This window comes from Montipora foliosa, chromosome 1, assembly GCF_036669935.1.
Source record: "Montipora foliosa isolate CH-2021 chromosome 1, ASM3666993v2, whole genome shotgun sequence".
NCBI lineage: Eukaryota > Metazoa > Cnidaria > Anthozoa > Scleractinia > Acroporidae > Montipora > Montipora foliosa.
Window position 1 is genome coordinate 71662673 of NC_090869.1, and position 12500 is coordinate 71675172.

General features: G+C 39.0%; 1 protein-coding gene and 1 long non-coding RNA gene across 2 annotated transcripts in view; both read left to right on the forward strand.

Moving 5' to 3' along the window:
* The first annotated feature begins 1523 nt into the window (after window positions 1-1523).
* Window positions 1524-5253, forward strand: LOC138007847 (uncharacterized). The gene is made up of 2 exons (XR_011124123.1): window positions 1524-1918; window positions 3642-5253. It is a non-coding gene; the product is annotated as an uncharacterized lncRNA (long non-coding RNA).
* Window positions 5254-9907: 4654 nt separating this feature from the next.
* Window positions 9908-12500, forward strand: part of LOC137973400 (uncharacterized) — a 3252-nt gene continuing 659 nt past the window's right edge. The window contains exons 1-2 of the mRNA XM_068820202.1: window positions 9908-11420; window positions 11548-12465. Of these exons, the coding sequence (XP_068676303.1) occupies window positions 9908-11420; window positions 11548-12465 (2431 nt within the window). The remainder of the gene's footprint in view (window positions 11421-11547; window positions 12466-12500) is intronic.

Below are 12500 nucleotides of genomic sequence, written 5' to 3' on the forward strand. Positions count from 1 at the left end.
AATTTCCACCGCAGTTTATTATGGTGGTGCATTGTTTGGAGAACTTAGAAGTACAGTACTAAGGGAACTTACCTTCAAGCAATGGTTACGAAATTTTTTACCACAGTTTATTATGGTTGGAGCGTGTAAGTTGTTTGATAATAGTCTTGGGCCCAGTTCAGATACCAACGTTAATAACTTAAATCAGTTACATGAAATACAATGTAGCCTTATGAATCAATGTGAAATGGCTGAGTCATTCTCCTAGCTGCTATTTCAACTTTCAAGCAGGTTCGATTTAGCCGCTGAATTTTTCTTAAATGGAACAGTGAGCGGGGATTATGAGAGTATACAGTGCTCATACATGTATTATATGGCAATGATATGTTGTCGTAAGGTCAGCCTACACTGTAAGTTTGTATCAATTCCCAATCAAAAGTTTGGTATCTGAACTCAGCCTTAACTTCTATGTTGGCTTTAACATTACCAAGTTTACTGCTGTAAGGGATATTTTGTTATGCTTTTGGGATTCACGATGTGCATTCATGCAAAAGAATCGTTGTATTGGCAAAAACAAAAGCCATGGTATTTGAGGCAACCTGAAACTCCGTCTGCAGGTTACATTTCCAAAGTACTGTAGAAAGGCAATAATTTCAACAATTTAAAGAGATAATTTTATAATAATTGACAGAGGCCTTTTATACACATTATTATCGTTGCTCCACACTAAACAATGTAAATGATTAAAATTAATTTACGATTTAAATATATCTAACATAATTAAGAATTTACTGTCACGCAAGTTAATTATTTCTTAAGATGGGTAATAATGCGTTCAGCTTTTCCACAGGACGATTACAAGTGTAAGACGATTGTAAGTGGATTCAATTGGACTTCGAATGTTTCAAATGAGTACTATGACCAACTGAGACTGAATTTTACGAGCCTTTGACTCGTCAAGGCGTTATTTAAAACGGCTAAACATGACGAGGAAATGAGCATTTGCTCTTCCACCTCTCAAGCTTCTGAAAGGGGTATTTAAATTCCAGCTCGCTGGAAAGTGATCTTGAAATGAGCAAATCTCATGGCAATGTGGTAAGGGACAGTCCATTATTTATAAGGATGACCGGGTCGGGAAAAAACCGAACGGGCTTTGAAAAATTTCCTGTCCGTGAGGACGAGCTTTGTGTTTTTTTTTTCTTGAACAAAGTGACCGGGTTTCAAAAAAATCTTGACTTAACCTAAAACTGCGGTAGAAACGCAACACTAGTTTGGCGTGAACAACACGTGGTACCTGGATGTATTCGAATTGAAATGCAACCAAAAAATTGCGTAGTATCAAATAAATAGTGCTGCAATTTTTTTTATAATAAAAGGGAAACTCGCTCACGAAGTGAAACTGAATGCACGGGAATTTTGACAGGTTACAGAGCAACGTCAAATGTCTTGAGGAAAGCATTAGATACAGCCAGGAGGGAGGGGGCGTCTCCAAGGTAAACATTGGTCGAGTCATCACTGCCAGTTTGACGTCACGTTTCGCTTGAATGAAATTCAAAATGGCGCGTGAAGTGGCATTTGAAGAGACGTTAGAAAAACTGATTCATTTACTGTAATCGGTAATAGTGAAGTTTCTGCTATATTTAGTTAGTTAAATTTGGCATTTTGTGTGAGCCAAAAACATTCAATATCTCGATAATTCGACTGAAACTTGCTACCATCAAGGAATTTTATCGAGCAAGTCTGTTAGCCGGTTGAACTCTCGAGGACAAGAACACAGCGACGCACTGTTGTTTTGACACAGGAATAGGAGGTTCGGCAAAAGATATGCAGGGCTTTGTGTATGCTGTATTTCAGCCATCCAGCGCTTGTGGTTCTTCATATCAATCCCTTCAAAGTTCAAAGTTGGAGTGGCTGTGAAGATAGAGGCGCCGCATACAGTGTAAGTTCCTGCCTAATTAAGCTTATGGAAAAAATTATAATTTACATTTAACAGCAAATAGTGTAAGCTTAAGTCTAACCTTAACATACTCTGCTATTTCTCAAACCAGACTTTGGTCGTTTATGAGGTGAAAGTGTGCATCAAACTGAAGTTTTTTAATTATTACTCTAGTGAGAAGCTTAATTTTAAATTAATTAAGTTAAGCATGACACTTAAAAAATTTCTGAAAGTGTTTTGTTCTAAACCTTTTCCCTGATTGCTGTTTTTTGAATCACAATAATATTCTGTTTTGGCTTTTCATTTTTCAGATTTTTAGCTGCTGACTAAACAAAATGAGTACTAATGTCTACATTGTTTTAATAATTATAAGTGGCCGATGACAAAGTGTGCATGCACTTTAATATGGAGTTTGCAACTTTATTTAGTTAGCTTTAGCCACGGTTAATCCTAAATGTTCTGAGAGTATAATTTCCTTGGACTGTAAAGTTGTCAAATCCACATCAATTTTTTTGTATGACTCATTTGGTGGCAGCCAGTGAGGTATTACACTGCATGGTACAAAAGGCATTCCTTCCCTAATTGCCACCCAAAGACGATGATTTCCTTCAGTTACATAAGCCATGCCTGTTTTTAAATCACATGATATCATTAAGGGCTCCTTAAAACCATTCGAAGTTCAGGGTGGGATAGACTGCTGAGTTTGGTATGGGAATCATGGGCTGTTTTTGATTGAGAAGGTTCAGACGAAGGTATTTTTTGCCAACGCAGGCAAGACCATAGCAAATCCTGGCATTCACTGCATCTTATTCTCGATTCAGTTAATAGTTTGTAAGAGCATTTTGTGCTTCTAATGCATTTAACAAATTTTCCTTCTACAACATTAGTGTCAACATGGTACAAGTTATCAGTTGTTGTCATTATTATATCATTATTATATCAAGAGCATTTAAATACATTGGGCTGAAAGATGATAAGCGGGAGCTCACCATAATCTACTTTCTTGCCCAAGATCTGCACTGTGAAATGACAAATGTTATTTGATGCAATAGAGATTTTGGTGGGAAGGAAAAATGTTACTTCTTTCCACATAGGTATTTCAACACCATTTGCTGTGTGTGGTTTTGAAAGGACAACCTTAAGATTGTCCTGGGTTGTTTTTGAACATGAGAATGTTATTGTCCATGGAAAGATAGCTGGAAGGATAGATTGAAAGGTTGTATATACATCAGTGTGCTGAGGCACCCCATGAGCATAACATCCCTCAGCTACATGTATGTTTACTGAAGGGCTGCATTCTTTCAGAAGCTCTTTTAAACCTTCACCAAAAATCCCTGCTGTTAATTTTGAAATGGTCAAACCATATTTGCCTTGTGGTTCATCAACTGCATAACTTGATCTGGGAATGGAATGGTCATATTCATCTTGTACTTGTTGTACATGTTCTTTGGCAAGATCAGACCAGCTTGATGGATTTGAACATCCTTGTTTTTCTTGAAACATAGTTTTTGCTTCCTTGTATTCGGCCTCTATTTTGACAGATTTCAAAAAGAAAGGCTGACATGACATACATATGTAAGGCACCATAGAACCATCACAAGGTTCTGTAGATATACATGTATATAGGTCATTGTGGAAAATTGTTTTATTTCCATTTTGTTCATCTAAAAAGTTGCATGCCACTGTAAACAGTTTATCGAATACTATTATTTTATGTCTTTTACAGGGAATGTCACTGGAAAGGCAAACCTCATTACTGCATTGTGAACATATCACAACACATGGATTTACCTTCAGAATGCCACGCTGGGTATCACTTCGGGATTTTGACGAACTTTTTCCCTTTGCAGGCTTGTGCCCCCTGGATGATAAACTGACGTAATGCTTATCACATACCCTGAGATTCTTAAAATTTTCTGTATTACCTGATACGTCATGAGGGCTCCATTTAATTTCATATTGCCCAATCATGCTATCAAATTTACGACATCCTGCCTCATTTTCACACCCCGATAGACAACATTGCACACCTCCAATTAAACGTCCATTCATAATTACAGCCCCACTTATTTCATTTAATGGTATGAAATCATGTAGAGGTTTACCACGGCTTGATAACCAGTACAAATCACTTGTTAAATTTAATTTACCATTAACTTGTGATCTCAAGTCCAATATAGTAGCATGTGGTGGAAAGGTAAAAGAATGCGACTTTCCTGTTACCGGTATATCTACAACTAGATAGATGTCACAAATCTCTTTGACCTAAAAAACATACTCAGGAGAAATCCTGGGTGGTGAAATTCAAGCAGTTTTACAGCAGGATAACTCCACAGGAGACCAAGGCAAAGATACAAAATTGGAAAAAACAATGGCATTTCTGTAGTTTGTTTGTAGCTTGCATCAAAGTTTTCCCCTACTGCTATTACACTAACTACGAATAAATTTACCAACAATGGATAGGGAAGGGCTGATGTGATCAAAATGAGAGCAGTGGGAACTAGGTACATAGGTGCAGAACAAAGCATATCATTCACAATCACTTTTTGAGTTGTATCAATATTTAACAAAATGCTATGAAAAAGAAAAAGGCATGTGAGCATAATAATGGAAAGTAAAAACTTTGATGTTAGACTCTAAAAATATTGCACCCGAGAAAATTTAGATAGTTGCTTGACATTTAAACAAGTCTTATAAACTGGGTCAAGCAGAGACAAAAATAATTTCAAAATAACAGCAGAAAATAATGTTGTCTCCAGTAAATAATTGAGAGTTCCACTGTACTTAAATATCTGCTTTGAGCATATTTTGTACAACATTTCCCAGAAAAGTAGCTCACCAATTGTCACAATAACACAAATTAAAGTGAAAACAGTATAAAATAAATTGTTAAGGTTGGTGTTGTAGACTGGTCTTACTTTGAATTGTAATAAAAACATGCACAACAAAAGAGAAAGCAACCTTTCCAACACACTCAAATTTGGAACAATTTTATTGTAGAGCATATGCCATGCTCCAGTGGAGTGAACCTTAATTTTATTGTCTAGAACTTGAGAATTGGATGGGATGTAAAGACTAAGAGGAAGCCTTGAAAAGTTGGGAAAGGCTTTGGAAATAGCAGCAATAACCACATGAAAATAGAAAATATAATGACATCCTTGAGGAAAAAGCCAAGCTAAGTCAAAGAGTGAGTCATAAAGCAAACATGGTGCCACCATTAACATAAAAAATGCAATATTTTTGTTCATTTTGAATTTTTTAATATTTACAACTACAGTATATTTTCACTAAATTATTTTAATTGTACTCTATTATTATTAAAATTATATTCTACTTTATTTCACTGAACGTTTGTTAAGTATATCTACAATATTTGTATATTGTTCACTTAAATACATGTACATGTATTTTTAACAGAGAATTGATAGGGCCAACCAGCACCAAACCAAAGACAGACTAAAGAAACTGATAGCAATTTAATTTAACCGGAGGCACGCAATACAATGATTGCAACTGCCAGAAAATTCAATCACTGCAAAAACTCAACTCTGCTGCACTCAAAAACCAGAACAACAGATTGCCACATGCACAAACGGCAAAAGCCAACAGAAGTTCACACAAAAAGCCAACAAAAATTGCAACAGACTCTAACAAAGCCAACAAATTGCAACAGACACTACTAAAGCCAAACGAAATTCACTACAAAAAGCCAAAAACAGCAACTTAACGTAACTGAAATCCAAATAATTTGTGAACGTGCTTAAAAACTGACAAAAGAAGCACTCCAGAACAGAGAAACTGGTTGAAATCGAAAAAACAACAACACCTCGACACGCAAACGGATTGATATGAAGAACGGCCTATTCAACCAGCACGTAATGACACAGGATTGAAACGTGTATTATCAAGGAATATAAAAACCTCCTATTTTGAAGAACATTGGTTCAACCGTTTTGAGAAAAAAGGTGGATATTTTAGACAGCCTTTGACTGTCCCGAAGGCAAGCTCGCGGTCCCGCCACTGAACCCTCGACAAATACAACAAAATTACAGAAACACGCTCTCACAACACAAGAAACAGTTTACATACAAAGACAATAACAATAGCAAAGAGTTCACACTTAAGATCAATTAGCGGACAAAAGCGATATTAGCGTTGGAATTAGCCTTATTGACCTCTGTTGTCCTTGCCTCAATGGCGTTCCCACGCTAATAGTGGGAGCAAGCCTAGACTTGCCACAAGTCGACCTCATGATAATCCCAGGAGAATGTTTTTGCCGAGCGAATCGTGATTTTTCTTACGCGAAGTAAATGACGAAGGACTTTTCGAAAGTCTAGAGCAAGCCAAGCGAAGCGCTCTTCGTTGCTATGTGACGTCACACTGGCAGTGATGAGTCGGTCAAGGATAATTATTGAAAACAATAGAGTCGCCCCCTTCCTCCTGGATACAGCTCTTGCTGCTAAGAGCACGGTTGTTTAAAGTAAAGAAAAAAACAAACAAACAACAAAAACAGCAGTAGACTAGCAACCTTTGTGGCATAATTATGGTGCTGTAGCAAGAATCCCCCTACAGGAAGGGGTTCCTCTCCTCTAACTGAAATAATAATCTCTCGTAAAGAGGGTAAGTGGAGGCAAATATTATGTGTGTGGATGGTGAGTTGAGGGAAAATCATAGTAAAAAATTAGGGCTAGTCTGTTAAATGAGGAAGAGAAATTTACAAAGCAAAATCTTAACCTCACAGCGGGCTTAGTAAACAGAAAAACTCTGTGTGAAAATAAAAACTTCAATGCCAAAACCAGCCTGGGATACAACAAAGTAAAATAAAAAAATAAAAGAAGAAGAATAACACAACGAAAATAAAGGACTGAAAACCTCAAAAAGAAATTAAAATTTAAACTATGTGAAAAGGGATTTATCCTAAAAAATATATATATTATTTGTATTTTTGAGAAAATAGTTACTTGCAAACTATTCGTTCTTTTAAATACAAATATGCCTATCCGAATAGGAAAGGTTTACTAGTGTAAGAATTCTTAAAAAGATGAGAAAACTTGATTAGATTCATTCTGATTTTTTGTTCTCTTTTGTCCATTTAGATTTAGCCATTCGTTGTAATGAATGTTAAAATAGATCCAAATGTGTCCTTTGGAGGTCATGTTGTTGCAGACGAAGTTTACATGTGACGTTTTCTTTTGTCTTGCCTCTGTCGGCTTGCCCACTGTTGTGAAGAGTAGATCCATTCTGATATGATATCAGGGGAGCATCCCTTGCCAAGAAAAAAATAGCATTGTTTGAAAGTGTCCTTGTCTCTGATGGCTTTCTTCCAGAAAGTTGATAAACTTTCCTTGGGCCAGACTTGAACTGGATAAACAACACGTCGCCATCAAGTAGTTGGAATAAGCCGTGTCTTCTAATTGTTAGGCTTGGTAGTTGCGTAGGATCCATGATAGCAAAATTTTATATTCAAATTTGTATTAAATCTCAAGAAAATAAAAAACCAATCTGGTGTAACTTTGAATATAGTGAATAGTGTTGATCCAGGATAGAGATAGTTTCTAATGAAGCAATGAAATGAAATTAATATATGAAATGGGCGAATTCTGTCTCGAACGATCCAAAACGTATTAAATTTAAAAAATAGTCGCAAAGTGTTCACCAAAACTAAATTTTCTCCAAACGTAACCCTGGGCCAGTAGCCACCCGGTCCTCACATGCTGGGGCGGGAGCGCACAAATCCCTGCACATACCTTTCCAAAGGTCAGTGTGTTACCCCGATGAAAAGGAGAGGGGATATTCCGATGCAACGGAGCTGCAAACAAATTAAATTATGTCAAAATCGGGTAAAACAAAATTTTCGGAGAATAAAGGAAAGATGACAAGAAAAAGCTGTGACTCCAAGGCTCGATGAAAGTTGCGAATCGTCACGGGCGAAGCGCAACCGAGGGGTTTCAATGTCTTCAGAGTATGGATTATTTGCAGTGAAGGAACAAGAGAAGGTCAGTCCGATGGTGTTTCTGTTGTAAGCGAAGGTAGGATCAAAGCTTATATCGATTTTGTGATTGGAATCACGAGAGACGCAAATGTCCTGCATTTGGACAGGTCTGTGCATATTGTAAGAAGACGAATCACTTTGTAGCCAATTGCCCGGCTAAGAGTAAAGGGTCCGCCTTTCATCAAGAGCGCTTTTATTTAAGTGTTGCTGGTGTCGGTAGTGGAGGTCGTGAGACGGTGACTCTCACCGTTTGTAAGGATGACAAGTCTGCCACAGAGAATGAAATTCCCTTTTTGATGGATATTGGGGCAGAGTGTAATCTGTTTCCTGTTGATGTTTACAAGCGAGTAATACTATCAGGTGACCAGCATGTAATTAAATCCTCTGAATACCCTAGGCAAGTCAGCTCTGTATTTAGCTGATGGGGAAGAACACCCGATAGAGGGCTAGGAATATGTATATGCTTCCAGTCCGCTGGGGGTAAATTGATCATTGTAAAGCGCCTTTGAGACGTTGTGATAAGGGCGCTATATAAATGCACCACTTTACTTTTTTACCTTGTTTGTATCCCGTAAAGGCCACAAACACCAAATTGAAGTTAATGTGGTAAAGGGTGGTGGATATGAGCCCATACTCTCCAAGCAAACCATGTTAGATATGAACCTAATACAGATCTTAGATAGCGATCATCTCACTGTAGTGAAGACAGACAGTGATCCACTGTTTGACGAGTATGTTGATGTGTTTGGAGGGCTTGGAAAGCTGGCAGGACAGTATAAGATAACAATCGTCGAATCCATCCAGCCTGTAGTTCACCCCCTAGAGGTTTGCCGGTTACTATTACGGAGCGAGTCCAAACCTAATTGAGAAAATGACAACTGACGGTATCATTGAAAAGGTGAACCAACCGACTGATTGGGTATGCAGCATGTTAGAGGTGAGCAAACCTTCTACTTAACCTGATGGAGAAACTAAGATACGTGTCTGTTTGGATCCTAGGGACTTGAATATTGCCATTAGTTTTAAAGCGTGAACATTTCCCAATGCACACAATTGAGGAAATTGCAACCAGACTCAATGGAGCAAAACCGTTTAGCGCAATTGAAGTCAGTAACGGTTTCTGGCAGGTAAAATTGGAAGAGGAATCTAGTTTGCTCACAACTTTCAATACTCCGTTCGGGCGCTACAGATGGCAGAGAATGCCTTTCGGAGTTAAGAGTGCGCCTGAAGTGTGGCAGTGCAATTGCAAATTGCGAGAGCAGTAGAAGGGCTAAAAGGAGTTGACGTTAAAGCAGGTCAAAGTTGGCTACAGCAACACACCCGCTAAGTGGCAAGCTGACCATGGCCGAAATGTTCGTGCCTTCTTGGACCGTTGTCGTGACAGAAATCTCAAGCTAAACAAGATCAAAGCAAGTTTGAGGCAGCACGAGGATTCCTTCATCGGCCACTCCACAGGAGCTCAAGCCAGACCCATGCAAGGCAAATGCGATTGTTGACATACCAGAGCCCGTCGACGCAGTCACTACGCAGGTTTCTTGGCATGGTGAATTATTTAGCCAAATTCCTCCAACGGCTATCAGAAGAAACAGAAGTTTTGAGAAAGCTCTCAGAAAAGGATGCTCAGTGGTGCTGGCGTCCTGCCCATGCGGATGCTGTGGTCCGTGTTAAAGAGATGATTGTATCTGCACTTGTTCTAGCTCATTATGATGCGATGCAACCTGTGGTCATTCAGATGCCTCTCAAAGTGGACTTGGCGCAGCGCTTCCACAAGAGGGGCACCCAGTAGTTTTCTGCTCTCGTGTGATGTCCCAAGCCGAGCAAAACTATGCGCAAATTGTTGGCGCAAGTTGTTGGTGTTGCAGTCAGACCACCGACCATTGGAAACAATATTCAAGAAGTCTATCCACAATTCACCAAAACGCTCTCAGCGCATTCGACTCTATTTACAACACTATGATATATTCAAGTAGATTTTCGATTAATTTATGCATAGCGCCAATATGGCTGCTTTTCTAAGCTTCTCTATGAAATTTGTCTTCTTAGCTATTAATCTACTTGGGATAGCTCCAAATTACTATAGAAAGACCACCAATAATGTTGTCTTGCCTCAACACGGGATACGGCTGGTGTTTCTTCCATTTTCCTGGCAGAATTCGGGGTTTCTGGTAAACCCTCGGCGGCGAATTGATTGTACACGTTTTTCCTTCGCGGTTACTAAGACCTCTAAACGCGGTTCAACCTGCCTTCATGTCCCTGGTAAAGATATATTTTTGGATTTAACCGTGTATATGGATGTTCAAAGGAACCCTGGCCCTCAGGGCGAGCTCGAGAGAGTGTCTGCAGTTTCTGGTTTAGCAGAAGGTAGATTATCACATTCGTCGCAAGATGGCGTGACACGGTTGTCATTCACCCGTGAGGAACTCATTTTCCTTCGCTCTAAGGCTGGCTACTCTGTGAAGCACCTTCCTTTGAATGTCCAACACAAGCTTCGTGATCTACAAATCTTGAAATATAGAGGGAAAAGAGGTGGAAAAAGAAAGGAAGCATTAACGAGAACCAGAATTCCAACTCGTATAACCTCCAGGATTTCGTCGACTCGTTCATGCAAACGAAGCTACACGAATCTTCGCCTTCTCAAGAGAGTGTCAAATGCTAAGCAATATCATATCCCCACAATCTTATCCACAAACATCCGCGTTCTCTCCAATAAAGTGGATGAACTACAGCAAGTTGCATCTCTGAATAAAGCACAAGTAATTTGTTTAACTGAGACATGGCTTTCTTCGAATATTCAGAACATGGCTGTCACGATTCCTGGCTGCTCTATCTTTAGATCGGATAGGGTGAATCGAGATGGTGGTGGAGTATGTGCTTACATCTCAAATTCTATCTCATGTAAGTGGTTAACAGATTACCATCATTGTAATGTTGAGTCCTTGTGGCTCTCTTTGAGACCACATTCTCTTCCAAGAAATGTGTCTATTATCCTGCTTGGAATTATTTATCATTCTACTGCCTGCCGTGAACCCGAAAATCAGGTTCTATGTGAGCATATCCAGATAGTGGTGGATACATTCCTCGTTAAATACAACAACGCGATGGTGATTATTACAGGAGATTTTAATCCCACTTCGACACATCTTGACCTATCACGAATCACTGGTCCCAATAATTTAAAACAGATGGTAAACTTTTACACCCGTGACTCTGGCATTTTGGACTGCTTTTTTACGAACAGGGCTAGTTTATTTGAGCTTTCAAGGCTTCCCAAGATCGCTGCCTCAGATCATTATGTTATCCTAGCAAACCCCAGCTTGCCTAAAAAGATTACCGACCCAACTCGTAAGATCAAGTTGAGGGATTTGAGAAAAAGCAACTGGAGGGATTTTGATGAGTGGATGACAACAACGAGCTGGGATTTGCTATATGCTGCTCCTTCATGCTCCGAGAAACTTGCAATTTTAACGAGTGAACTCACAACCGCAATGGATATTTATTTCCCCTTTCTGATCTGTGAGAATTCATATACAAGACAAACCCTGGGTTACTGGTAAACTCAAATATTATATTTCTAAACGTCAACAAGCTTTTACCAGGTTTGGCAAGGACTCGATTGTTTATAAGTTTTGGCGTAAAAAAGTTCAGCATTCGATCAAGTATGCAAAGCGGCATTATTACTCTCACAAAGTTGAGGATCTAGCGCATTCAAATCCTGCTAAATGGTGGAAACAAATTAAACAACTAACGGGTCAAGCTTCTGATCAAGGTGAATGGTTTCATAGATTTATTGACCCTGATCAAGCGGACCAATTTCAGGATTGTTTGGTTCTAGCAAATGGGATTAATGACTTCTTTGTCAGTATTACGGAACAATTTACACCCTTGGTTCAATCTCCTGTTAGACATACTATTGTACCACCTAGCCTACTCGTGTCAGAATTCGAGGTCTTGAGGGATCTAAATAACTTGTCATCAAACAAAGCTCCAGGTCCTGACGGGACTTCTAATCAAATATTCAAAGTGTTCGCCCCTGAGTTAGCACCTGTTATTTGTGCAATTTATAATCAATCATTACAGGATTCATTTGTTCCAGGATCATTAAAACAGTCGATCGTAACACCAGTACCCAAGATTTCCCCGCCACAAGAGATTGATAATGATCTCCGTCCAATCTCCCTTACTAATAGTATTGCAAAGATCCTGGAGGGATTTACGAACAGGAGGCTTCTACAACAGATAGGAGATAAGATTGATTCTAAACAATTTGCTAGAAAAGGACATTCAACAACTCATGCCCTTGTTTACCTCCTACAAGCAATCCACGAGGCTATTGACCGTGGGAATAATTGTGTTAGAATCTTCTTCTCGGATTTTTCTAAGGGTTTTGACTTGATTGACCATCAGATCCTTATGGACGAATTATCACTGCTTGGTGTGGACCCAGTGCTTTTCAGTTGGATAAGATCTTTTTTAACAAATAGAACTCAAGCCGTGCGCATCGGGAATGTCTTATCGGATTGGAAGCATACCCATGGAGGTATACCCCAAGGATTGGAAGGTGAGAGCAAAATACGTTGATGATACCACAGTTGT